This window comes from Sceloporus undulatus, chromosome 4, assembly GCF_019175285.1.
Source record: "Sceloporus undulatus isolate JIND9_A2432 ecotype Alabama chromosome 4, SceUnd_v1.1, whole genome shotgun sequence".
Lineage (NCBI taxonomy): Eukaryota > Metazoa > Chordata > Lepidosauria > Squamata > Phrynosomatidae > Sceloporus > Sceloporus undulatus.
The window spans coordinates 177,543,661-177,569,765 of NC_056525.1; the positions used below are offsets into that span (position 1 = coordinate 177,543,661).

At 41.5% G+C, this 26,105-nt stretch overlaps 1 protein-coding gene across 1 annotated transcript in view; it reads left to right on the forward strand.

The window, feature by feature from the left end:
- Nucleotides 1-166: 166 nt before the first annotated feature.
- PARD6G (par-6 family cell polarity regulator gamma) overlaps nt 167-26,105 on the forward strand; it is a 93,272-nt gene continuing 67,333 nt past the window's right edge. The window contains exon 1 of the mRNA XM_042466052.1: nt 167-470. Within this exon, the coding sequence (XP_042321986.1) occupies nt 396-470 (75 nt within the window). The 5' untranslated portion in view covers nt 167-395. The remainder of the gene's footprint in view (nt 471-26,105) is intronic.

Here is a 26,105-nt window from a genome sequence, read left to right on the forward strand (position 1 = left end):
GGGGCGGTCCCTTAGGAGGCGGGGCCAGGGAGGTGCCGGCGGTGGCCACGCCTTCCTCTTGAGTCAGCCAGAGAGAGAGAGCGTAACAAACAGGAGCCCGGGGAGCGCGCGCGCGCCAGCCAACCAGCCATCCATCCACTGAGCGAGCGTTCTAATCAGCGCGCGCGCGCTCTCGAGGGGCGCGAGGAGGAGGAGGAGGAGGACAAAGTGAGCGGAGCCTGGGAATCCGAACCTTCCAAAGCGAGTCTGAGAGCGAGAGCATCATCAGCCAGGAGCAGCCCGGCGGGGACTTTCCTTCCTTGCTTCTTGCCTCTCCCAGCCATCCCTTGTGGAGCGAGGGGCGGAAGGAGGGCGAGGGGCCAGAGGGGGGCGGGCGGTGGGTCGGAGCCGAGAAGATGAACCGGAGCTTCAGCAAGTCTCCCTCCAGTCTGCGGTCTTTCGGGTACAACGCCGTGGAAGTCAAGAGCAAGGTAAGAAGCTCCCTCGGCATCCATGGGGGGACAATAGCGCCCCCTCCTCCTCCTTCCCAATGAATGGGGAGCCCCTTCTCTTGCTCTCCTCCCAGGCGCCTCTTGCCTTCGCTTTTCCACGCTTAAGAGCAAAAGGTTTGGGTCCTTCCCCCCGAGAGAAGCCACGCTCCAGATTCAGGTATCAACTCCTCTAAAACTTGGACTGCACCCACATGGCAGGTTTAATCCGCTTTGATACCGGTTTTAAGCGCGTAGGGGCTCCATGCTGTGGAATTCTGGGAATGGTCGTTTGTTGGGGCTCCAGAACGGAGCGGGCTTTTGTAAAGGGCTTCGATTGGGGAAGAGAGAGAGAGAGAGAAAAAGAAAGAGAAAGAGCATTCCTCCTCCGCCTCGTTCCCTCCATCGCTCTCTCCTCATCCTCCCCGTCTTCTTTCTTTCTTCTTTTCTTCCTTTCTTTCTTTCTCTCCCTTCTCTGGCACTAATGTTCAACTCCTGACTGACTTTCCTTTTCTTTTTCTTTCCCTCATAAAGTCCAAATCCGCCTTTGCTAGACTCCCAGCCCCTTCTCTTGCTGCTTGAGGGAACCTTTCCTCCTGGCAATGCTGCTGTTCTGCCTGTCTTCTCTCTCTCTCTCTCTCTCTCTCGTGTTTAAACTTGTTGGGACAGGGGTGCCTCTCCTTTTCTTGGCGCTCTGTTCCTCCTCTTTCCTTCTCCCTTCTCCTTGCTTACACAGAAGTCTGCCATTGGGGAGCTTTGCTTGCAGGAACTGGCTGACAGCCTTCCCCAGGGCTCTGGTTCTCCTCTGAGGGTGCATTTCTACACTGTAGAAATAATGCAGTTTGACACCCTTTAACTGCCATGGCTCCATCCGGCAGAATCCTTGGACTCGTAGATTTGTGAGGCACCAGCCCTCTTTGCCAGAGGAGGCCAAAGACCTTGTAAAACTACACATCTCAGGATCCCACAGGATGGAGCTACAGCAGTAAAAGTGGTGTCAAACTGCGTTATTTCTACTGTGTAGATGCACCATGAGATGTAGTCCAAAGTCTTTCTTGACCTATTGATTCCAAAAGTGGTTGGGATGGAAGCACATAGGTCCACGTGTGAAAAAGGTGTAAGGCAGGGGTTCCCAAACTTTGGACCTCCAGGTGTTTTGGATGGCCTTCAGCTCACAGAAGCCCTAGTCAGCTTTGCCAACGGGAGCCGAAGTCCAAAATATCTGTAGGATCAGAGTTTGGGAATCTGGACTTGAGCAAAGCCAGCCTTTCTTGCCTTCAGTTTCAGCCGGGCCAATGGCAGGGTGTGTATGTGGGTGATAAGGAGGCATACATTATAGCCCTCTGATGCACATGATAAGCATCAGATTCCAAAGTGCTTCCCAGCTTTCAAAGCAAAGAAGGATGGGGAGAATCCATAACAGCCTTCTAGTCTAGCAGGAGGGAAACCATGGAGCCCGTCCGATGATGTTGGACTCTGGCTCCCACAATCCCCTGACCACTGGCCAGATTGACCAATGCTGGTGGGAGTTGGACTCCAGCTTCCTCACCCTTTACTTCAGGCCATAAAACCTGTTGCCAGCAAGCATAGGCTACATTATGTGCAGAAGTAATCCAGGTTGACACCACTTTAACTGCCCTGGCTCAATGCTATAGAATTCAGGGAAATGTAGTTTGTTGTGAGACCAGACGTCTCTGACAGATAAAGCTAAATGTCTCCCAAAAGTGCAGCCAAAAAAAGAAGACCCACAACATCTCCTCTCCGATGGATTTCTACCTGTGATATTTGGAAGTTTCATGCCTCTGAACATGTCTGTGCTCTGTTTAGCCATCAGGCCTGAGATAAACCCATCTGACTTGGATAACGGTCATTGTATAAAACAAAAATCATCGTCTAAATGAATGGGCATCTCCATACCTGCTGGCAGAGGATTTTTACCATTTGGCTGTGTGTTGTGTGGAGCAGCACTTTCTTTGCATGGTAGAATATGCTTCCAAATGCAGGCCCAGGCCTTCCATTAGGCAGAGTGAGGCGGTTGCTTCAGACTGGGGTGCAGTCACTGGGGATGGGTGAAAGGTACAGCAGCTGCAGTGTGTTCTCCCTCCTCCTCCGCAAGGCCATTCCTCCTCTGTAAGAGGACAGAACTGTGTGTTTCAATATTTGGTCACACAAGTTGCCAAATCACCTTTACAAGTTGGATTGTGTGTGTGTGGGAGATGCATCTTGACCTTTGCTTTAGGCAGCCAAATGACTTGGGTCCAAGGTAGCTAACCAATGTCACCAAGTGAACTCAAAGTATAATATAAAAGAGGGGGCAAAATGTTTCTCCTCACAGCCACCATTTTCATATTATTCATAACTTTATAAAACTCCAAAGTCCAAATGCATCAGCGGAAGTAGACTTAAGGCTACAAAAGATCATGCTGCCAACTTCTTTCTTTTAGTTAGTATCAGAGGTGCTACAAGATGTCTTTGCATACTGGTTTATGTACCCCTTACTGTATCTTTCGTGATTATCCCCCCTCAACTAAAAAGGATTCTTGGTTACTGAAACACTCTGGTCATAGGATGTCTGGGATCTCCCATACATGAGCTTAAATGCTATGTTGCTATGCCATGCTTACTGTGACATCTTCATACTGTATCACAGAATCCCTTGTGACATCTGAGGGAACTCTTGGAGCAGAGGCTCCGTCCAAAGGGTGTCCTGGATGAAGCCAGAAACGTACTCTACTTATGGGTATGATGAGTAGTGTAACTTGTTGATGAATACATTGGCTTAGGTTGCAACTAGAGAAGACTCAATGAATCTGTTAAACTTAAATATGCCTTACCTTACCAAGGCGGGTTACAGACCGCCCGTTTGGGGCGGCCTGCACCCACCGCTTTCCCCGCCTGATCGGGGCCTCAGCGGCCAGAGCGGCAGCCGCTGAGCCCTCGATCCGCCGCTTTCCAGGCCGCTTCCCTGTGGCCTGGAAAGGGGTGTCCTTGGGGCTTCAAGCCCCAAGGACACCCCACGGCAGCGGGGAGGAGGAGAAAGGGGCCGCTTGGCCCCTTTCTCCTCTGCGCCGCTGGCGCAACCGTCTGAAGGCACGCCAGCGACACAAACTCCAGAAGGAGCTCCGTTTTGGGGCTCCTTCTTACGCCACGTAAAGGGCGCTCTAAGTGCCCTTGCGCAGTGCAAGGACGTCACGTCCGCACCGCCTCGTTTGGAGGCGGCGCGTTCATGATGTAATGGCGGCGCCGTGTATATAGGGCGCCACCATTTTGTGCGGACTCAGTCCGTATTAGGGTGAGGGGTGTCCGGAAGGGACGCCCCTTCCTAACCCTAATACGCACAGAGGCAACCCTACCACGCACTACCGGTGCGTCTGTAATGCGCCCAAATTCCCATTGGATCAATCAATCTGCTCTGGTTTAGTCTAGCAATGAGATTTAGGCCTCTGTGACTAAGCAGGCTTTGTTAATAGTCTTCTGCTTGTTCTTGGGTGCCTTCAAGTAATTTCCAATATACGGCAACCCTAAGGTGAACCTATCGGAAGGTCTTCTTAGGCTGAGTGTGTGACTTGCCCAAGGGTTTCTGTGGCAGAGCAGGGGATCAAACCCTGCTCTCCAGAGTTGTAGTCCAGTGTTGAAACCACTACACACTGGTGTGTTAATAGTCTGCTTTCTTAAAACTTTTCTAAGTCACCCTGTCCTCATGTTGTCTACATTACTGTAACTGCCTCTGTATTTTCCATATTGTTTTGACCATTCCTGGCCTCTGCTGCCACTGTTGTCTTCCCTTTGTATGCTCCACAATAAGTACTTTGGGCAGAAATTTACGTTGCTTCCATATTCTTTACAGTAATTTTTAGTCCAATGTTGGCAGTGTTACACTAGTGAGTTCCTATAATGGACAATAAAAGTTGATTTAAATTTCTCTTATTCTGCTGAGCACATTTCTTACTGTCAAGTTTTCCAGCTCAATTTAGCCATTGGAATAACATGGACAGTGGTACAGTGGGCCTTTGGTATTCGCTGGGTACCAAAATTCATGGATTTTCAAGTCCCATTATATCCAGTGGATAGTAAAATGGGGTCCCTTATATGAAATGGCAAAATCAAGGTTTGCTTTTTGGAATTTATATATTTTAAAAATATTTTCAAGCCATGGATGCCTTGATCTGTGAATAAAAAAGACCGTAAATACAGAGGGGCAACTGTATATGTCCATGGCCAACCTGGTGCCCTCTGGATGGTTTCGGAGTTGAATACAATCAGTGTGCTTTTCATCAGAGTAAAGTAAGGCTGTGGAGGTGTTCAACCAGTGCCTTGATGGTTCCGTGGTCTGGATGAAGACCAATAAATAGAATAGGACGCTGACAAGACAAAACTCTAATGATAAGTAGTTCCCAGGTCTAGGAATTGAATAAGCCCTGGATTTGGTTACATTCCCCTTGAAGGACCACATTTATAACCTAGATCCATCTTGGTCATTGGTGGCCCAGGTGGACTTCATGGCTTAGAGCGTCTGAGGCCAGCTTTGTGGTCTTTGCTGGATAGTGATAAGCTAGCTGGCTTCTATCATTCATACACTGATAACTTGACACTTCCCGTTTAGACTACTGTAATGCACTCTGTGTAAGGCTGCCTTTGAAAATGTCATGGAGGACATTGCTAGTACATTATGTAGCTGACTGCTGGCAGGAAACACATTGTACAAACCACATGATACCTGTTTTAAAGGAATTGTACATGGTGTCAAGTTATTTTGAGTTCAAATTGCTGGTAATATTTAAAGGCCTAAACAGCCTGGGACCTCAGTATTTGGAAAGAGTGGTTCTCATTACATGTGTACCTTCTTGAACATGCTAATCTGCCCAGGAGGCCCTCCTCTGTCTCTCACCAGCGGGTGCAATAGGTTATGTGGAGAGTCCAGAGAGGAGTTTCAGTGCTGTGGCTTCCCCTTTGTGAAATGCCCTCCCTTTGGAGGTCTTTTTGATACTGGCTTTATTTCATCTGAAATTAAAATTTTGTCTTTCTTCAAATATTTTGAGACCTTAGGAATCATCATCTGACTAGCTTGTGGAATTCTGTCACTGTGTACATTGTTTTAAGTTGTTTTGAATAATTTTATTTGACTACATTGTTTTACACATTTTATTTGTTTCTGTGATACTTGATACAGGCTAAGATAGAAATATTTTAATAATTCCCATCACCCTTGACCAAGGGCCATGCTGGCTGAGGCTGGTGGGAATTGAAGTACAGTACAGACAGTAGGGCTGGTGGTTGTAAAGCAGAGGAAAAGATCTCTGGATGTTTTATCCTCTTGTAAGGGATTGGTTACTTCTCTTGTTCTGAAAATTCTATAATTTTTTTAAAATAAACTTTGGGCAGTGGATAGAAGAAAGATTTTCTTTTACATCCAGAAATTTCAATTGTGTAGTTATATATACTTAGAATGCTGGCTTCTGACACTTAGACACAGTGCAGATTGTGACAGTAGGCAACACTCAAGCCTCCATACTGGTTTGTAGGTATAAACTTTAATTTGCCATAATCCCAATCAAGTAGAATAGCTTTCTCAGGTTCACACAGACAACCTGATATATCCACAAACTATATGTATGAACAGTATATGGGGGAGGGCTTATTGTGCCATCATGCTTCTGAAATAGGAAATGGGGACCAATACATGCTTCCTTAATCTTTCTCAGCTATCATATGGGTGAGGTCCTCATAAAGTGAGATTTAACTATACCTGTAGCATGGATGCTGTGCCATCCATGCTTATTCCCTTGCAAGAGTGCTTGTTTGAGTACTTGAGACATTTGCTAGATCGCAGTGCAGTTGCTGAGATGCATGTGAAAAACAACAAAATCCAAAACCTGCTAGCAGTGATACTTTTTTGAGACCAAGTCCAAATCATGAAATACATTATGCAAGCTTTCAAAGCTTCACTGGATTCTTTATCGGGCAGATACGTTAAAAATCATACAGGATGATGCATGATTTTTAACAGCTTTGTCTGATGAAGAAGCCAGTGCAGCTTCCAGTGTTTGCATAATACATTTTATGCGTTGGAGTTGGCTCAAAAATGGTATCGCTCTTTTTGGATTTTGTGTATTTTGCTCCATGGCCATCATGGCTGCCCGTGAATTTTTTTTCCTGTAATATATGTGAAATGCTTATACTATTACTGCTGGTGATGTTTCCTAAAAATCATCTGTTCTGTCAAGTAGTAGATTGAAGGTGGCAAAACTAGTACTTTTTCCCTTCTTGGAGTTACTACCTTCCTGTTAGAAATGACTGTACTACTAAAAAAAAAAAACATGGCCTTAATGTGTCTGGGTTGTGATTTTTTTAAAAAAACCAACTGTATAAAGTTGTGGCACTGGCTTTGTGACTCTGGCTCTGTGTGACTTAACCTGGGAGGCAAAGCAAGAGGCTAGTTTAAAAAGCTAAAGAAAGCACTGTTTTGGCAAAGAGTAGCATACTTCTGGGTGATTAACTCTTCTCAACTACATTCCTAGTAAATTGATTATGATAATTAGCATGCCATGTTTGTGGTCCTTTCTCCAGGCAATGGTAACGTATCTTGAGAAATATTCAGGTTAAGGGTTTGCCTGTAGCGGAAAAACAGGGATAAAGAAAGAATAGGAATTTTTGAAAGTGTGCGTTTTCTTTCCTCCTTTGATTTGGGAATCTACCTCTTAATCCGTTTATCATAATCCGGCTAGAAATGCCCAGTTTTCATTTCAGGATCTTTCATGCAAAAAACTTGTGTTTATATTTTAAACACATGACTGGCCGCCTATGGAATAAAGGCTGCTTCTACGTTAGATTAGGTATGGGGTGAAACAGACAATCAAAATGAAGCCACTTCCAGTCACTTTGGAGGCATGGCTTTTAGATGACGCACACCTCCAAAGCTGCTGGAACTCACACCAAACCCGCACTCTGGTCCTTAATACCAGAGCAAAAAGGAGCCAGAATAAAAAGAATCCTGGCAGCACTAGTTGGTCCCTGTGTTCACAGCCTACCTTGGGAGCAGGCATGCAGTCAATGGGGTTCGACTCGCTTGCAGCCGGTGGGGACCGCTCTTTCCTGCCCGTCTGCTCCAGCTCTGTCTCCTTTTTGAAGCAGATCTGTTCTAATAGTTATATGCCAGGTCAGTCCCTTAACATATTTCATCTTGCTTATGAAAGGAATTATCACCTTCTCACCAATGAAAAGCCCTACCACATATCCTGTGCTCACCTTGTATGTCCACACATTGACCAGTGTGAGTGTTGTTTCTCGCCAGGGCTGCTTCATACATACATGTGCATCACTTTACTTCTTTTTTATTGACTAATTAATTGGGTGCTTAATGACAGGCAGTGGAATATGTGAACTAGCTCATTTGACAAGCCGTTGTGTTTGGTGGTGACGTGATGCATCAATGCTCGCTTGCGCATACATGTACGAGTTATCAAATAACAAATATGGATAACTAGTCCAGACTTGTTACTCCAGTTTATTAAATGCAGAAACTGGTGTTTGAAGAGAATAGTTTCTTCATTTAAGAAGACAAATGTTAAAAATACAGTGTTTTCACGGAACACATGTTTTTAAAGTGTTTTTTAAAAATTCAGTGTCGTGTTTAAAAAAGAACTCATGTTTAAACTGAGTCATTATAAACATTGACCTAAAACTTTACACTGATGGACTTCTAAACCTCTAGAATTCTCGGAATCCTCTAAGATTCATTTCTGATGTATTGTATAGAATATAGTCATTTATAGTTACTGAATCCAATCTCATTGCTGAATAAACATGGAAGTTATCCTCCCTTTAGAAAGGCAGTAATAAGCTTTAAAAAAAATTCAGGTGAAATCAAATTGAGGACTGTAATTGATACACTGGTCCAAAATACCTGTAATCCAGTTCAACACTGCTTTAATTGTTTTGGTTCACTGCTAGGGAATCCTGGGAACTGTAGTTTATTTTGTCACCAGAGCCCTCTGGCAGAGAAAGCTAAACGGCGCATGATGAGAGTTGCAGTACGAGTGGAAAAGGCTCTATACAGCAAATCCTCACTGAAGGATTATTCAGTTTATGACTTTATTCTGTACTCATTTCCCTGGGAATAAGCCTGAATAAGCCTGATTTACTCAGAAAGATGCAGTGGCTTAGTGGTTAAAACGCCAGTTCTGATGATCGGAAGGTTGGCAGTTCAAGTCCTGAGTGCTGCATGAGCTCCTGTCATTAGTCCCAGCTTCTGCCAACCTAGCAGTTCGAAAGCATGCAAATACAAGTAGATAGATAGATACTTCTCATTGGGAAGGTAACAGCGTTTGGTGCAGTCATGCCAGCCACATCACCGTCAGAGCAGTCCTCGGACAACGTTGGCTCTTCAGACAGTCGGTTGTGACTAGACATTCGTGTCAAGGAACTACCTTTACCTTTTTACTCAGAAGAAAGTCCTGGTATATCCAGATATGTCTAGGACTGGGTTGCCAGGCCTTTTAAGATAAAACATTTAGTACAAAACCTTAAATGGATGTTCTGCAAAATATCATATGGGATAAGTTTAATAAGGGAGCACCTATTATTTTAGGGCAAAATACAAGAGCTTGGAAAAGTTTGTTATTGTGTACCTTCAAGTCATTCCTACTTATAGCGACCCTAGAACCTATCATGGAGTTTACTTGGCAGGTTTCTTCAGAAGGGGTTTGTGGTTGTCATCCTCGTTGGAAAAGGTACCTGATCACAACAAACGTTTTTAAAAAATTAAATGAACTGTCCTATTGATAATTATTTAATTTCAAAACAGTATACAAGTATTTAAAACATAACAATAAGAATAAAAGCAATGATATGCATCCATTAAAAACATGTCTGTGTGCCCAGCTAGTTGGCAAATGCCTGTTTAAACAAAAAGATCTTTTAGCTTCCAGAGGGGAGGGGAGGGGAGGGAAGTCTGTCTTCTTGTGGAAGAGATTCCCATAGCCTGGGAGCTATGGGAGCCATTAAGAAGGCCTTCTCACATATCTTCACCAGACAGGCCTGTTGCAATGGTCAGACCAAGTCATAGCCCTTCCCTCTTGATGCTCACACTCAGACAGGTTCATGTAGAGAGACAAGATCTTAAAAAGAACAAAACAAACAACATTAAAATTTTAAAACATTGTGAAAAAGGTATTGCTTCCCTGGACCACTCTAGATCAGATGCGGGTCAAGAGGCCACTTGGCATGCAGTACTTTTCCTGGAAGATGTTCATACTGTCATCATTAAAAAAAAATTTTTTTTTTAAGTTGGATCTCCTCCTCCCTATGTTGTAAGCAGTCAAAACCTGTCAAAACCTGTCTTGAGAACTTGAAAGGTTGGAGGAAGTACTCAGGTTTTCTTGTTTATCCTCTTATGGAAGAAATGGGAATGAGTGGGTGCAGCTCAGCATCTCAGTACTCCAGGTGTAATAGGGTTGGGTGGTATTCCTGATCTGTTTAAAGGGAAATAAATGACAGAACTGGGGATGGCAGAATACTGTGCTCTGTATTAGGATCTGAGCCTTTAAACAAGCAACTGAAAAGAGAAACTGTTCAAAATACCAAGTAGATGTTGGCTTGATTAAACTCAAACAAGTATAGTGGATCCTTGTTATACGCTGGGGTTTGGTTCCAAGATCCCCCGTGTATAACAAAATCCGTGTATGCTCAAGTCCCATTAAGTATAATGACATATCAAAATGGTGTCCCTAATAAAAAATGGAACATCAAGGTAAATTTATACTTTTTTGGAACATTTTCAAACCGTGTATGCTTGAATCCGCGTATAAAAAATCCGTGTATAAGAAGGGCCGACTGTACAGACATCTCTCAGCTAACACAGTCTCTCTGACAATGAAGTTGCTTTTTACCAAGTCTTTTATGCCTGCCTAGCCTCCCACTTTGCTCCCCATCCTCTGTCACTCTAAACTTTTTGGAAAACACTTTCAGCATTGGTAGGATGATGAAGAAGGGCTGGGGAAACACAAGCTTCTAGTGCCAGGTTGCAGCAATGTATCTGCAGTAAACAATGAAATAAAATCTTAACTGGAAAATAATAGGATTGTGTTTTTAATTAGTCTTACTTTAGCTGTGTGTTCCTGCCTAAAACAGGCAACGTAATCAGCAGCTGCCTCCAGAATCCCATACTGAGCATGTGTGGACATCAGAATAGAGATCAAAAGGGAAGACAGTTTAGCCTGTGTTACCAGCTATCCCTGGCATGTTGAAAAAGCATAGATTGATAGAGTCAAATGGAAAGCATAAGAAAAGTGGAGGCTAGTAAAAGGGGCAAATAATCTCTGGATGTATTTCTGAAGAACCTTTCAAGTAATCTCTAAAAGATTCATAATGTTTTTCTTATGCCAATTTATCTTCTTTCATTTCCTGGTTGTTTCATTTCACATGTGTAAATTTTTTGTTTGGGTTAAAAAGTTCAGTGGAATATGTTGAACTGGCATTTTTGTGCCTGTTCTTTCCATTTTATTTCTATCTTTGGTACCAAATTTTCTCCCAAAAAAATAATGCCCAGGAGCACATCTACTTTAGCTGAGTTATACCTGTATTGCACTATTATTATTGAAATGCTGATTAGTAAGAGGGAGAAATTGATCACTAGCATCTAAGCACATAAGAAACTCAGAACTTTGTATACCAGGAATAAGTGATTATAGGTCCTTAGGTTGTCTTCTCTGCACTTTTTGGGTACTCAGGACTGAAGGCCTAAATAACCTAAAGGCACCAGAACCTGGCTGATCTTGAAAGCTAAGTACTGGTTAGTACTTGGATGGGAGACCATCAATGAATACCAAGTGCTGTAGGCTATATTTCAGAGGAAGGAACTGGCAAATTATATTCTTTTCCTAAGAAAACCCTGTGAAGTTCATGGGGTTGTCATAAGTCAATAAGTGACTTGAAGGCACACACACACAGAGTTGGGACTGACAAAGACAAACTTTTAATTCAGTCTTCTCCAAACTGATTCCCTCCAGATGTTTTCATCACCAAGTCCTATCAGCCCAAGACAGCAGGTGTGAGGAATGATGGGAGTTTGGGGCCAAAATATCTGGAAGGAGCCAAGCTAGAGAAAGCTGTTACAGTCCTTGTTCAATGTTTCTTCCTTTTGTCCTGAGTACAGGTACACCTCAGGATAACAATAAGAGCGAACCATAGTTTTGCATGATCTAAACTAGTAGCTCCTGACTTTTGATCCTCCAGATGATTTGAATTTCAGCTCCCATAATTCCTGACTATTGGGCAAGTTGGCAGGTGCTTCTGGGAACCAAATGGAGAACTAAAGGTTGGGAACCACTGATCTAAACAATGAAAGGACTTGCTATAGTCTATAAAGCACAGGCTAATTTTCTTATGGTATTCTTTGGTGTGCTCCATTATCCAATGTGTGTCTCCAACATGATCCCTTGTGAATCTTCCTTTCCTGAATCTACCTTGTGCATCTGGCATTTCTTGCTCCATATATGGTAACATGATTTTGAGCATCACTTCGCTTGCATGAGAAATTAATGTCTTGTGGTTACTGCAATCCTTGGGGTCCTTTTAATTGGGGATTGGAATGTATATTGATCATTTCTGATCTGTGGATCATTTTTTGCTTTCCAAAATTTGTTGATAGATTTTAGTTAGAATTTGATTAGATTCTCTCTTTGTAGCTTGAAGCAGCCCTATTGGTATGCCATATATGCAAAGTGATTTATTTCTACCAAGTGCTCTGAGTGCAGCTTCCACTTCACTTTCTAAAATTGTAGGTTCATCTTCAAATGGTTCTTATTTGAATGAATCTGTCTTCCTTTCATCTCTTTTATATAGATGTATTTTAAATGTATTCTATAGATGCATTCGTTGTATTGTTTCCATCAACTCTTTATTTCTACTTGGTCATGTAATGTGTTCCCTGCTGTTTCCATAACAACCCCAATCTTGGTTTAAATTTCCCTTTGATTTCTTGGATCTTGTGGAAGATGGTTCTTGTTGTTCCTTTTTGTTGTCATCCTCTATTTTGCTACATTGGTTATTATAGTAGTTCTCTTCGTCTCTGTGCACAAGTCACTGAACAGTTGCATTCAGGGTTCTGATCATATTTCTGACATTTTCCACTTTGGCTTCCTTTCTGTCCTTAACTGCTTGAAGAGTGTCATCTCTCATCCCTTGAGGCTTCTCTTTCTTTTTGGCAGCAGCTAATGTATTTCTGAATTCTTTCCTGACATTGTCCCTGGCTTTAGTCCAGAGATCTTCTGGTTCCTGGGCAATTAGACTTAATAGTTCGGATCTGTTTTTTACATTATCTTCAAATTCTACAGGTTTTTTCAGGTTGTATTTTGGCATGATGGTTAGTTTAATGTTATTTAGCTGTCCCTTAATTTTCAATATTAGCAGCTCATAATCTGTGCTACAACCTATTCCTGGTCTCTTTCTTTTTTTCAGAAAGAATGGAGCTTCTCCATATTTGTCTACCAATTATGCAGTCTGTCTGATTTCTGTATTGGCCAACAGATGATGTCCATGTATATATTCACCTTATTAGTTGTCTGAAGAATTTGTTTGCAATGAAAAAACTGTTGGCCTCACATAATTCAATCAGTAGATCTCTGGCTTCATTTCTTGATCCTAGATCAAATTCTCTTACAATATTTGGTTTTACTTTGTTTCCTAATTTTGCATTCCAGTCACCTATGATTAACAGGAAATCCTGTTGTGATGTGTGATCTACAGTAGTTCTTTCTGGACTCCATCATAGACTCTCTCAATTTCTTCTTCCTCTGCCTCATCATATACTTGGATTATGGTAATCTTGATGAATATTCCTGAAATCTTGTTGACATATTCTGTCTGATTTTGTGTTATATCTTTTTACTAGTTTTGCTATGTCTCTCCTCACTATAAGTGCCACCCCATTTTTTCTTGACTTTATTTCCTGGGTAGTATACTGTGCATTTATCCGACTCAGAATTTCCCATTCCTTTCCGTTTTAGCTCACTCACCTCAAGTATTGCAATATTTATGTATTCCATTTCTTGTCTTACTAGATCTAGCTCCCCCTAGCTCATTGTTTTTGCATTTCATGTTCCTGTGATGAGTATAATGTAGCTTCAGACATTCTTTTCATGTTTTAGCACGTCTACACTTTGATTTCCACTTTGGTGGATTCCCATTGTGCCCTTGGCCACTTTCCTTTTTGTAGTTGCCCTCTGTCCTTCCTTTTTAGTACTGTGTTTGTGATCTTTTCCTACCTCTTGTTTCATTTTGGGTTGCCTCATCGTAAAGTTTTCTTGGTGACATTTCTAAGGAAGGTATTCATCGTTGCCTCCCTCTGTGCAGTACTAGGATGAGTTAGTTATGGTGTCACTGCTGTTATCTCTAAAAAAAAATCTCCATTGGTGTCACCCACCACTAGTGCTACTGCCCAGTAGCTGCTTGAAACCCTAGTGCTTTCCCCCCCTTCCCATTTTATGTTACTTTTGTCCTTTCCCTTTCAGTTCTATCCCTCCTTCAGGTCCAATACCTCTGTCTTACATTACCCCATTGTATCTATGTTCCATGTTGACCTCAGTTGTCAGGGCTGGCAGCGATAGTGATGGTTGCGATGGCAATCCAGCTCTTGCTTGTCCTCATTTTCCAGCTCCCTGGTTGGGCAGTGATAGTGAGTTCCTTTTTAAAGAAGGAAACATTTAAATCTTTCCAATTAAGCACAGTACAAACCTTTACATTTTCTTTTCTTTAAAAGGAAACTCTAGTTCAGTCTAACTAGCACAGAGGAAAAGGCTGAAGCATAAGGTTGCCTCCTAATCCATACTTCTGCTCCTAACTGTTTTGATCAAATTTTGTATTCGCTTCTTTTGTTTATGGACATCAAATAGCTTACTTATATTTCATATGTGCCCCTCTGATATAGCTTGGTGACTTCGAAAAATTGCTAACCATTTTTGGCATGCCCAGTAAAAAGTAGTCCAATCACAAGGTTTTATCTCTACTTGTTTTGTCATTTTAATGTGTCGGACCGGTTACAGGAACACACCTTGAAAATCTGGAATGTCTAGTTCTTTAATGTTGGTGACTGGTGTTATCTTCCAGTTCTTGATCCTAAACCACTGGGCATACATTACTTCTGTAGGGGCTGATCAGGAGTGGAAGGCCATCTTAAGCCCTTTCTGTTCTCATTGTTTTCCTGCTTCAGACTGCCCCTTTGGTGGCCATCCATCTATGAAGTTTAAGATGTGTGCAAATGTGCATCTAAAGCTCTGCAAGAGGGGGCAAATAGTATGTGAGAGTAGCTGGCAATGAGTAAAGCAACACACAGCAGTAGTGGTCTCTCTGATCCACATTACTTCCTCTAGAAGTTGCTGTTTCCCTTTAAAAAGAGCCTTTGGTCTACAGTTATAGGCATTTGTGTGTAATGTTTCATTGGACTTTAAGGTAAACCCACTGCTTTGTGAATTTTGCAAGGTGGCTTTTGTGTAAACTAAAGTGTGGGGGACATGTTCCTTGGCCCTGAGGCTTTTGAAATATTATGCATGGTAGGCATCACCAGTTGATTTCAACACTACAGAAATGCTGATTCAACAAACCTATTCATCCATATATTGCAGCACCATCTCAAACATCAATTACTTGTAGCCTACTGACACATATGCGAGGCTCCTGTGAACAGTGGTGTGTTTATATAGTGAATGGTTATTGTTCTTGAAGCATTTGGATGAGTTAATGTTGTAAATACAGTGTTCAGTTTATTGGGTATAAGTTGATTCAGTGGGGAAGACTGAAAAACTAGACAAGTAGTTGAAATAGTGGTTGGAGAATCTAAACCAGGAATGGTAAACATATGGCTTTCCAGAAGGTGCTGGACAGCTACTCCCATTATCCCTCACAACTGGCCATACTGATTATGGCTGACGGGATTTGCAGTTCACTAACATCTGAATGGCTACATATTTTAAAGTCCTGATCTCTGCTGAGATCTGGATAAATCTTGATTTCCTAAATGATCATTACATTTTTCTGCAAAACATTGTTAGAACTATAGTTTGGAACTATGGTTTTGAAGTAGGAATTCATAAATTTTACACTGGGTTTTAGCAAGAAAGATTTCTCTTGAAAATTAAATATTGTTGGGTTTTTGTTGTTGTTGTTGTTGTTTTTTGTTGTTTTTTGTTTTGTTTTGTTTTGTTCTTGTTGTGTGCCTTCAAGTAATTTCTGACTTTTGGCAACCCTTTTATGGGGTTTACATGGCAAGCCTCCTCAGAGGAGGTTTGCCATTGCCATCCTCTGAGGCTGAAAGAATGTGACTTATCCCAGGCCACCCAGTGGGTGGCCTTAACCAAGCAAGGTCTCCAGAATCATATAGTTCAGTGCTCAAACCACATTCAAACACCTTTTATAATGTTTTCACAAGAGATAATTATTAGGTGTACTTCAAGGCTAGCTTCTATCAAGTATAAAAGCTTTGTGACAGGATAACCTTTAATCATGTTTAGGTGTAATAGGATATTTCCACATTCCTGCCTGTTTTGCTAGTGTTAATTTATTTTTTTTAAGTCAACAAGTTGTTTACTATATTGGATAGATGACTGATAGCCTGAAAAGTGAAGAAGATAATGTCTAAAGTGGGGGGCTGACTCCTAGCATGGAAACTATGAAAACCAACAAGCTTTGTTACACATGTTTTTTTACAGTGAGGAAAGCACACGGTCCATAATGTGCCTGTCTAGCTCACTGTTCATTTCTTAAAGGGGCCATATTTTAGCCATGGGATCTCGTATGGAGTTGCTAAGAACTAGCATATCAATTTAAGGTCTGTTTCACATTTGTACGTGTTGTGCTTCTCTCGTTCATTCCCTCCCATTATTGCATTCATTTGTGGCTTATCTTTTTTTTAAAAAAAAAAACTCTCTAAAAGTTCAGATAATATTTTGACACTTTACAAAAGGAGAACTGCTTTGGTACACAAAAGAATTCTGACCTACATACTGCCCTGAGAAGTGCAAGTCATTTCAAAGTTTACAAAGATCAGACTCCTTAAATATCCTCAGTGACTCTGCCTTTGAATTACATATTCTGTATACTGTACTAGTTAATGCAACAAATGATGATAATCTCTATGGTAGAGATTTCCCATGTAACAATGTCTATATTGTTCTGGTTTAAACTGTGGATATTTTTGGCATCTAATAGCTTGAGTTTCTGGCTCATGCCGAAGTCAATTAGTCCTGTAGCACTTCTGTTCTATGAACGATTGATAGGTAGAACCATACAATCAGTTTGTGGTTTGTCTTGCTTGTTAATAAATTACTGTGAGTATATTAATACAGCCTGATAATTTAAATCCTAATCTTTGCAGCCATGGTCATACTAAAGGTACAGTTTTAAGTTTCCCTTCAAATCCAGCCTATCTTTCTCTGTAGTCACCAAGGTAGTATGCTGTCTTTAACTTTAGTAACTTAAACTACTACTTTTGAAAGAAGGTTTGCGTGTTCGTGTGTGTGTGTGTAAACACAAGATAAGTAAGTCTTAAGCCAGTAGTCTTTATAGTTTCCTTTCACATTTAAAATTTGTGTGGCATTGGGATTAAAAGGACAGCAAGTCTTAAAAATATATATTCTTTGTTAAATGGTTCCTTCCACAAACATACATTAGATACACTTCTCAACTCTTCTGAACTCTTGTGTTTCATAATAATGTTCTGCTGCAAATATGAAATCTTTTGCTACTGGGGCATGTTAGAACAGATTTTAGAATTCTTCTCAGATCAAGATCACACCAGTAGTAACTGAATTCAAAAAGCCCTTAAAAACAACAACTCCTTAGCATTTGCAAGAATTTGTTCATTTTCTTGTGGATACGTTCAAAATATAAAAGATGGTATCCCAGAAAAAAGAACAAGCCACACTTTATTGTGTTTATATTGCTGTTGATGTTCTTCAATGAAGACAGAATGCCAGATTTTAGTCACTAATTTTAGTATTGGTTTTCTTGTATTTATGGTTCCGTGGTATTGGCTAAACAGCAGCTGTGTGAATAGGTCTGAATGCTTAAGTTGCAACTTTCAGTAGAAATTGAATTTATATCCTGGGTTGCTACATCAGCCTTAGATCAAGTTATATGCTCCAACTTGATCGATGTGGTATGTTCAAAGTTTGTACAGGAGTCATATCTGTGATTGGACTCTGGTACAAGCAGATACATCCCTATGCATGTGTACATTTCCCCCACAGTGGCGATTATTATTAAGGATAGAGGTTGTTCCTGGGGCCTCTTTATAAAAGAACTGCTTATAAAAGTGCACTGTAACTACCTCTACTCTATAGCTACTTCTACAGAGCCACAAAAGTTTTACTGGTTGGACAATGCATAATGTGATGCTTCATTTAGCATCAAGTATAGGGCAGACATTATGAACCTCTAAACCTCTATATGCCCCTTCAAAGTGGTATTCTTTGTTGTTCTTGTTCAGTATCTAGCTTTCACTTTGACTTGTAACTCTGGATTCTTGCCCAGTGTCCTTGTAAGCTCCTATGGAAGGCTTAATGCATTTTTGGCCTGAACCGGTTCTAGCATGAGGGTCATGTTTATATACTTTTGCCTAGCATCTTTCAGTGAAGATTGGTGGCTGGAAAGTTTTAACAAGCAAAGACATTAAATTAGGGATAAGAAGAATGTTGAGAAATATTTGAAAAATGGTCCAAAAACATGTTTCACGGAAAGCCTGAGAAACCTTGATGAGATTACTCTGCCAGTGATAAGAACCTTTGCAGTTAAGGACTTTTTTTTCCTGCACAAAATTTGTACTTTGTTATTTTGTGGAGGAATCAGCATTTTTTGTGCAGGAAACAGCATTTTCTTTTCCAAACAGTGCCAGACTGTTTAAGTGCCAACTATGAATAGTCTTTGGAAATTGTACAGTTCTTGAAGACTTTCTTGCAGGAAAAATAAAATTACTAAAATAACTTGTTTAGAGAAGAAAATAAACAAATAATTATATTGCTATACTAAACACAATGCCATGGATGTCACAAATAGAGCTGGGGGGTGGCATTCCTAGTTAGGAACACAAGGATTTATGAGCTTCCATACCCTACCTGTTCAACTTATATGCAGAACATGTTGTAAGAAAAGCAGGCTTGGATGCAGAAGAAGGAGGAGTGAAAATAGCAGGAAGGATTTCATGGACAACCAAAAAGACAAACAAATGGGTCCTAGAGCAGATCAAGCCAGAAATCTCTCTAGAAGCCAAGATGACAAAACTGAGGCTGTTGTACTTCAGACACATCATGAGAAGGCACGACTCATTGGAAAAAACAATAATGCTAGGAAAGGTGGAGGGAAGTAGGAAGAGAGGAAGGCCACATGCTAGATCAGGGGTAGGCAACCTTTTTGAGCCGGGGGCCGGGTTGCTGTCCCTCAGGTGACTGGGGGGCCGAAGCCGGGGGTGGAGCTTCCACCCTCCGGGGCGGGGCCGCGTGCCGGGGGTGGAGCTTCCACCCTCCAGGGGCGGGGCCGCATGCTGGGGATGGAGCTTCCACCCTCCGGGGCAGGGCTGCATGCTGGGGGCGGAGCTTCCACCCTCCGGGGGCCAGGCCTCCCCATCTTTGCTGGCCCCTGACGGGGCCCCAGGCCCCGTCAGAGACCGGCAAAAAAGCTGGCGGGGGCCCCCCACCCCTGGGGGGCCCCCCCTGGAGGGCCCCAGGGATGGCAAAGGGCCTCCCAGAGGCCCCCTGCCACCCTCGGAGCCCTCCCGGAGGGCCCCAGAGACGGCAAAGGGCCCCCCAGAGGCCCCCTGCCGCCCTTGGAGCCCTCCTGGAGGGCCCCAGCAACAGCAACGGGCCTCCTAGAGGCCCGCGGCCGCCCGTCGTGGCTTTTTGCCACTCTGGGCGCCACCATTTTGGGCGAAAAAATGGCGCCGCCCATAGCCCCAGAGGCCGCTATGGGCGCTGCCATTTTGCCGCCCAAAATGGCGGCACTTAGAGCGGCGAAAAGCCGTGATGGGTGGCCACGGCGGCAGCGGCGGCGGCAACAGCAGTATGAGTTTTCAGGAACTGAGCAGTGCAGTGTAAGACAGAAAGTCTTGGAGATGTCTTATCCACAGTGTTGCCATGGGTTGAAATGGATTCGAGGGTGGCTAACAACAAAAATAACAAATGCCTTGTGTTGCACCCCCCAGCTCAGTAAACTAGAGGAAAGACAGCACTAAAGCATGATAGAATAACAACCAATCTCTACCCCCCCCCCCGGCTCTTATCTCAATAGGATTGTGTCCTGCATTGCACTTCATTTGTGGAGCTTTCTCCCTATTCATTTCCTTTCATTGTTATCAGTTTGTGTTCTGCAAATCTAGTCATTCAGTAGATTTGGCTTAAATTCTCTTGATTTTATAGAAAGTATAGATCCATGTAAGCATACTTAAGATAATTTTCTGCACAAGCCTTCCAGACAGAGTATTTTTTCTTTGACACGAAGATATCCTTTAGACTCCAAACTATGCCAGAAATATCTTATACAAGGAGCTTGATCTCAACTTATGAAAATAATACTTAAATATGTCAGTGTTTTAAACGTAATGCAAGTATGAAGAGAACCATGAAATCTGCATTTGCGCCGTAAACCTGAGTAGAGTATCTCTCCCACTGTTGATTTCTGTAACATCTCAGTATTTTGGCTCTTTACGCTTTCAGGGGTCTATTTGCATTTTATTCTTGCAAAGAAGCATGTGATAGTTCTGACTGCTTCCTGCATGCCTGGGGGACTTTTTCTACTACTTTTCATAATTTGAAAAAACATGGAGGATAATTTTGTGTGTTTATTAATATGAGTGCTTCAGCTCCATTTTGTTTTCTTCCAGGATTCTAGTAGGAAAGGGTCTTAAATGTTGGTTAATACTCATCAGTTCCCATTTCGTAGTCCTGTAAGTTACACTAAATAATCACTTTCTCGGAATACACTTCCTGCATGTTCACATTTCCCCTGTTAATGTTATCAGAAAACCCAATATTGTTTGCTATGATTTTGAAGCATTCACCCTTGTAACTAAGTCAGTGTTCTAATTGGTTTTCAGCAAAAGGTAATCATCCCGATGCAGTTATTGAAACGGCCAAGTTGCTTCAGCTCTTGATTGGCCCCGCAGAGGTCATTTTTGGCACACAGAGTGAGTGCCAAAAGTCATTTTAGTCTAACTGGCATTTATCTTTTTCTTTTGGGCAGACCATCTCAGAAATTATGAGAAAGTCTGCCCTCCCCCCCAAAAAATGCTAATTATACTAAATATTTTACTGTATTAAATGAGTGCTTATAAACCATAAAGCCATAGTATCCATGACATTACTAAAAACAAAACAAAACTCTGCTTTCCTGCATTTTTATGTGGCCTTTCTTCATTGAGTTCAAGTCACTTTTCTACATTTCTTCGTCACAACAAGAACCCTGAGAGGCAGGTCAGGATGAGAAAAAGAAAGGAGAAAATGACTAGCTCAAGATTACCTATTGAATTTTGATGGCTCGCTTGAAATTTAAACCTAGATCTACCAAGTTGTTCTTCTATGCTGTAATCAGCACTGTTTACTGGCTCTCTGTCTGAGTGTGCATTTAACATAAGTTGAGTAGTGGTGTTTATCATCCCTACCTCTTCTTTCTGGCTGTAGGGATTTTTCCAGATAGCTGGTCCTCATTTTGTATTCTGTTATTCCCTGTTTTAAAAAAAAACCTTCCTGGATCAGATCAAAGGTCCCCCTAATCCACCATCCTATTTCCCACAGTGGCCAGCTATTAAGTCCATTGCTGGACCCTTTAGAGATTTCTGATTGTTAAATTGTCAGTATTTGTCTTTACAATTTAAACCATAGGTCTTATCTTGGCTGGTTCTGTCAAAGGCCACTAAGAGCCATGAAAACATCATAAGAATAAAATGATTAAAAACAAAGCTCTCTTTGATCTTATTTCTTCCTCATATAACTCATGCTTTTCTTAAGATGCTGTCATTTTTTAATCTGCCTGATCTGTCAGTTTATTCAAAAAGAAGCAGGCTTCTGGTGTTGATTCAGCAGGCTTATAAAGCTTCCAATTTCTGAGGCCATTATTACTTCCTATCCACTAAATAAGGGAACTGTACCATTTATTTCTCAGCCAACTAGGATTTTAGCATAGATATTTACGTAAGGGTGTTCACTTTTTCCAGAGAAGGCTCCAGAAAAGCCCTGATACAGTGGAATCTGAATTTAGGAATCACCTGTTTTTGTTTTTGTTTTTCCTAAGAGAAGGTTACTACTCTTTCATTGAGTTTCTTCCAACTCTGTGGACATCTTTTTGTTTTTGGATATTCAGCAGCTTGATTGTATTCTAAGATTGTGAGTGTGCCTCATAATCAGATGCAATCTGTTTGATGAATATAGGCCCTGCACCATTTAAACTGCTGAATTGCCAAATTTTTTGAGAACTCTAATGATTCCTAACACATCATTGGTGATCTTACATCTCCTTTCATGTTTTTCTTTATCCACTGGTTGTAGCTTTTTCATTATTTCACAAGTGTATCTTAATTTACGAGTGCACAATCTAATCTGCAGTTCCTAAGGAATAGAGAAAGTTCCCGTAAACACACTAAACTATACCTTTGGTCCATCTAGTCCAATATTGATGATGATAGTACAGGTTGAGTCTCCCTTATCTGAAATGCTTGGGACCAGTTGTGTTTTTTTATTTTGGAGTTTTTCGGATTTTGGAATATTTGCATATGCATAATGAGATATCTTAGAAATGGGACCAAAGACTAAACATGAAATTAATTTATATTTTGTGTACATCTGATACACATAGCTTAGTTAATAGTTAATTTTATACATAATATTTTTAATATTGTATGAAACAAAGTTTCTGTACACTGAACCATCAGAAAGCAAAGATGTCAGTATCTCGGCCATCCATGTGGACAGTTTTGAATTTTGGAATATTTTGGATATCAGAATTACAGATAAGAGAAACTCAACCTGTACCATTAGTAGTAGTAGTAGTAGTAGTAGTATTTATTACTTTATTTATATTGTATGACATCAAGGATATTCCAGAAAAGGGGAGGCCCATTCTACACTCACAGAATGTAAGAGCAGCCATTGAGAAGGCCCTCTCTCACATTGCCACAAATACTGTATGCCTCCTTCCATCTGTTTCTTCCTCACAATAGCACTTGCAGAAGGCTTATCCTGAAAATCTCATGGCTTTGGTAGATTCATATGGGAGAATAAGGTCCTTCATATATGCTGGAGTCAAGCTTTATAGGTCATATCTAGCACTTTGAGTTGTGCCTGGAGACAGATTGGTAGACAGTGGAGATGTTATAGAAAGGGAATTGCATGCTCCTTGTAACCAAACAAGTTAACAATGGGGCTAAACAGACCGGCACTGTGCCGAAGAGCCATGGCAGTGTTGCTAGTGCGCCCTTTCCACAGTGCAAAAAGGAGCCTCTTTTTTCAGCTCCTTTTTGCACAGTGGAACTGCCAGGTTGGGGTGTGGCATGCCGTTGCCGCGTCCCCAAGCCAGAGCTTCCAGGGGCAAGGCAGAGCCACCTTTTAGGAGTCGTCTTTTCAACCCCAATGTGACTTTGAACTAGCTTCAGTTTCCAAACACTCTTCAGACAGAACCACATGTAACATAATTAAACAGAATATAACTAAAGTATTGTCATTTTGGCCATTCCTGACGTCACCTTGAACGGGTGCAATCAGCACACTAATTTTAACTGTGCAGATGCCCTTTTTGGGCACACTGGCTCTAGGCTAAATCCTGGAGTACATTCATGCTATGAATCTGAGATTTCAAAGGGAGCGTAATCCCATTCATCACACTCTGATTCCTATTCCCTGTTTTGCCTTTTCACTGAACAACCCTGTCTGGATTAAGCTTCATTTTCCCCCCCATCCTCATTACTGATTTCCCATCCTTGAGACTGTCACCAAACATTGTTTTAAAACCAAACTGCTTCATTGGAATTTGGTAGAAATGAGTAGAGTTGCATGGCATTAGCATGTTGAGACTGAACCCCAAACCTCCAGATAACCCCTCCCAACAATTTCATGTATGTGTTAAATAGCATGAGAAACCAATCAAGTAAAGCAGAAAGATTATCCATTTACTAATAGCCAAGGGGGTCTAACAGGAATCCTCCAACACCTTTTTCTGAACTTGTCCCTCCAGGAGGAATGAAGCTACTGCAGAATAGTGCTGAGGTGGTCTGGGAGGATACCGTGGCCAGTGGTAACAAACTCTGCTGACAGATCAAGTAGAGCCAATGGGGACACATTGCCCATTCATATTGAAGTGAAAGCTGTCTCTGTCCTATAGCCAAGGCTGAATCCAGATTGAAATTGATCAGAATAACCACTCTGATGATTAGGATGCCACCATGTGTTTTAGTGTCTTGCCCAGAAACTCAGTTACTGTGCCTAATAATTAACCATTATGGTGGGATTCAGGGAGATGGGTTTTTTGTTTTAAAAATAAAAGTTTTATAGAAGCTTCTTTTCAGTATGTTGGAGTGCTGTTGTGTGGTAAGGAGATACTGGCCACTGGGCTATGCTCTCCTGGCCTCTCTATGAGGCCAGGAGAGCATAGGACAAGGACAAGGATCCAGTGTACAAATGGTGGTGTTTGCCTCTCCAAGGATTCTAACCACATTCTTGGTTTGTACAAATAGAACAGGACCGAATATCCCTGTACAAACTGAATCCAAAGTTACATTTCTTGTTTCAACCATAGTTTTCATGTCAGAATGGATCTAAGCAATTCCATCGAAAAAGTGCTGCACAGTCTTTAGCTTTGTAAATGGATCTTTAGTAACTAAATATTGAAGCTTAACTTTAAACATATTTTGTCTTGCTTCATTTATAACTTTATCTGAGTACTAGTGGAGATAAGCAGCCTCCATTAATATCAATACAAGCCTCTTTTTTCTTGTAAAACTTCTTGGGGAGGGGAAATTTAGGGAAGGGAATAAGGGGAGGAATGTTTAAATCTCCCTCTCTGCTGTGTAATGGTCCTGGTTTACTTGTGAGTAAATAAAAATAGAGGAATAGCTGCATGCTACAAATCTAATGGAACATGCAGTTTGATTGTCAACTTATTTTATAATTTGAAAAAATGGATTGCAGTGTCCATTGCCTTCTTCCTTAAGAGCATTATACCGTGCCTGCTATGCCTCCTGCCAATTCATGTTTTGAAATTGTATGGGAAAGTTATAGGAGTGTGACTTATTTGTAGCAGAGCTTGGAAGATTTATTTATTGGGACAATAGTTCCCCAAATCCCCCAGCCAGCATGTTTCCTTATGGTAGTTCTTGCAAAGTTTTCCTTTCATTTGTTCTAAGCTGAGCTCTTCATTTTCTCACACTTGTTTTCCCAGACTTTTTCTGCTGGCAATAGGGCTACTGTGGAGGTACAGAATGATGATACATATACTGTGCGGGGCGACTCTTTAAATTTTCTTACAAAATAGAATTATTTGATCTTAATGCTAACTAATCAGTTGTTCTAAGATCAGGTTTTGTGCCGAAGTTTTGACTTCTGCATAATATTTAAGCAAAAACAATGAAAAATAGTTGCCCATATAATCTGGCCTCTGGCTTCTTCAAAATCTGTCTTAATTCCATTAATGTTGTTTATATCAGGCAGACCTATATAGCATTTGCCTTTTGACATTTTGGTTGACATATTGTATTGTTCTTGACATTGATTTGGTATGAGAACAGACAAAAAATCCTGTGCTGTTAGGACAGGTTGGTTCCTTCGATATCTTTTGTTGCTTTAACTGAGAATTGATCAGACAGTGACTAATATTTAGGAGAGTCTTAGGAAGAGAGCCCATTGTTTGGAAAGCAAGCATGTGTAATTCTGTTTTGTTAGTCACCATTCGTAGCACTGTCAGCCCAAATTATCTTCAAACCCTTCTTTACCCTCCCTCTTGCTTTAGCTTTGCAATGTCAGTAGGGATGTTTGCATTAGGTAAGTAGGTCAAAGTAGATTACTGTACTTCATTGTGCAAAAACTGCTCTAATAAGTAGATTAGATTCCCATAATGAAGGATTGTTCTGGCTGGTGTCTTAGTGTAGTCTGGGTGATAGGCAGACATACATTCATCCTAAAGCCATTTAGAGTTCCATTTAGGATTATGGGAAGACTCAAAGTAACAGGCAATACTTCGGAAACTATCTTTAGAGATGAACATCTTCTTTGAGTGTGTGGGTGTGTGGGGGAATCACTTTTCACTTTGGTACTGGGATATGTAGCACAAATGCTCACCATTCTTTAATTCGGGAAGATGATGGACATAACAATGGGAAGTGTATATATGGAACAACTAAATAAAAATATGCATTCCAAAAGTAGGATGATCATTCTCCACATGAGCAAGGCTGGTATCTGCGCTAGTGCTGTTCCTAATGATGATCCATGGGCTGGTGCCTGTCCTTGCACGATCTGGTGCTGGTTCCTGGAGAGCTTCCAGAAAGGAATCAGATCATTATAGCCAGTGGGCATAAAAATGATTATTGTACCCTGGAAAACAAAATTGCTGGTCCCACACATCAGGTAGTTTAAGAAGCACTGTTGTGCACTACAGCCTCCTTCGGAATGA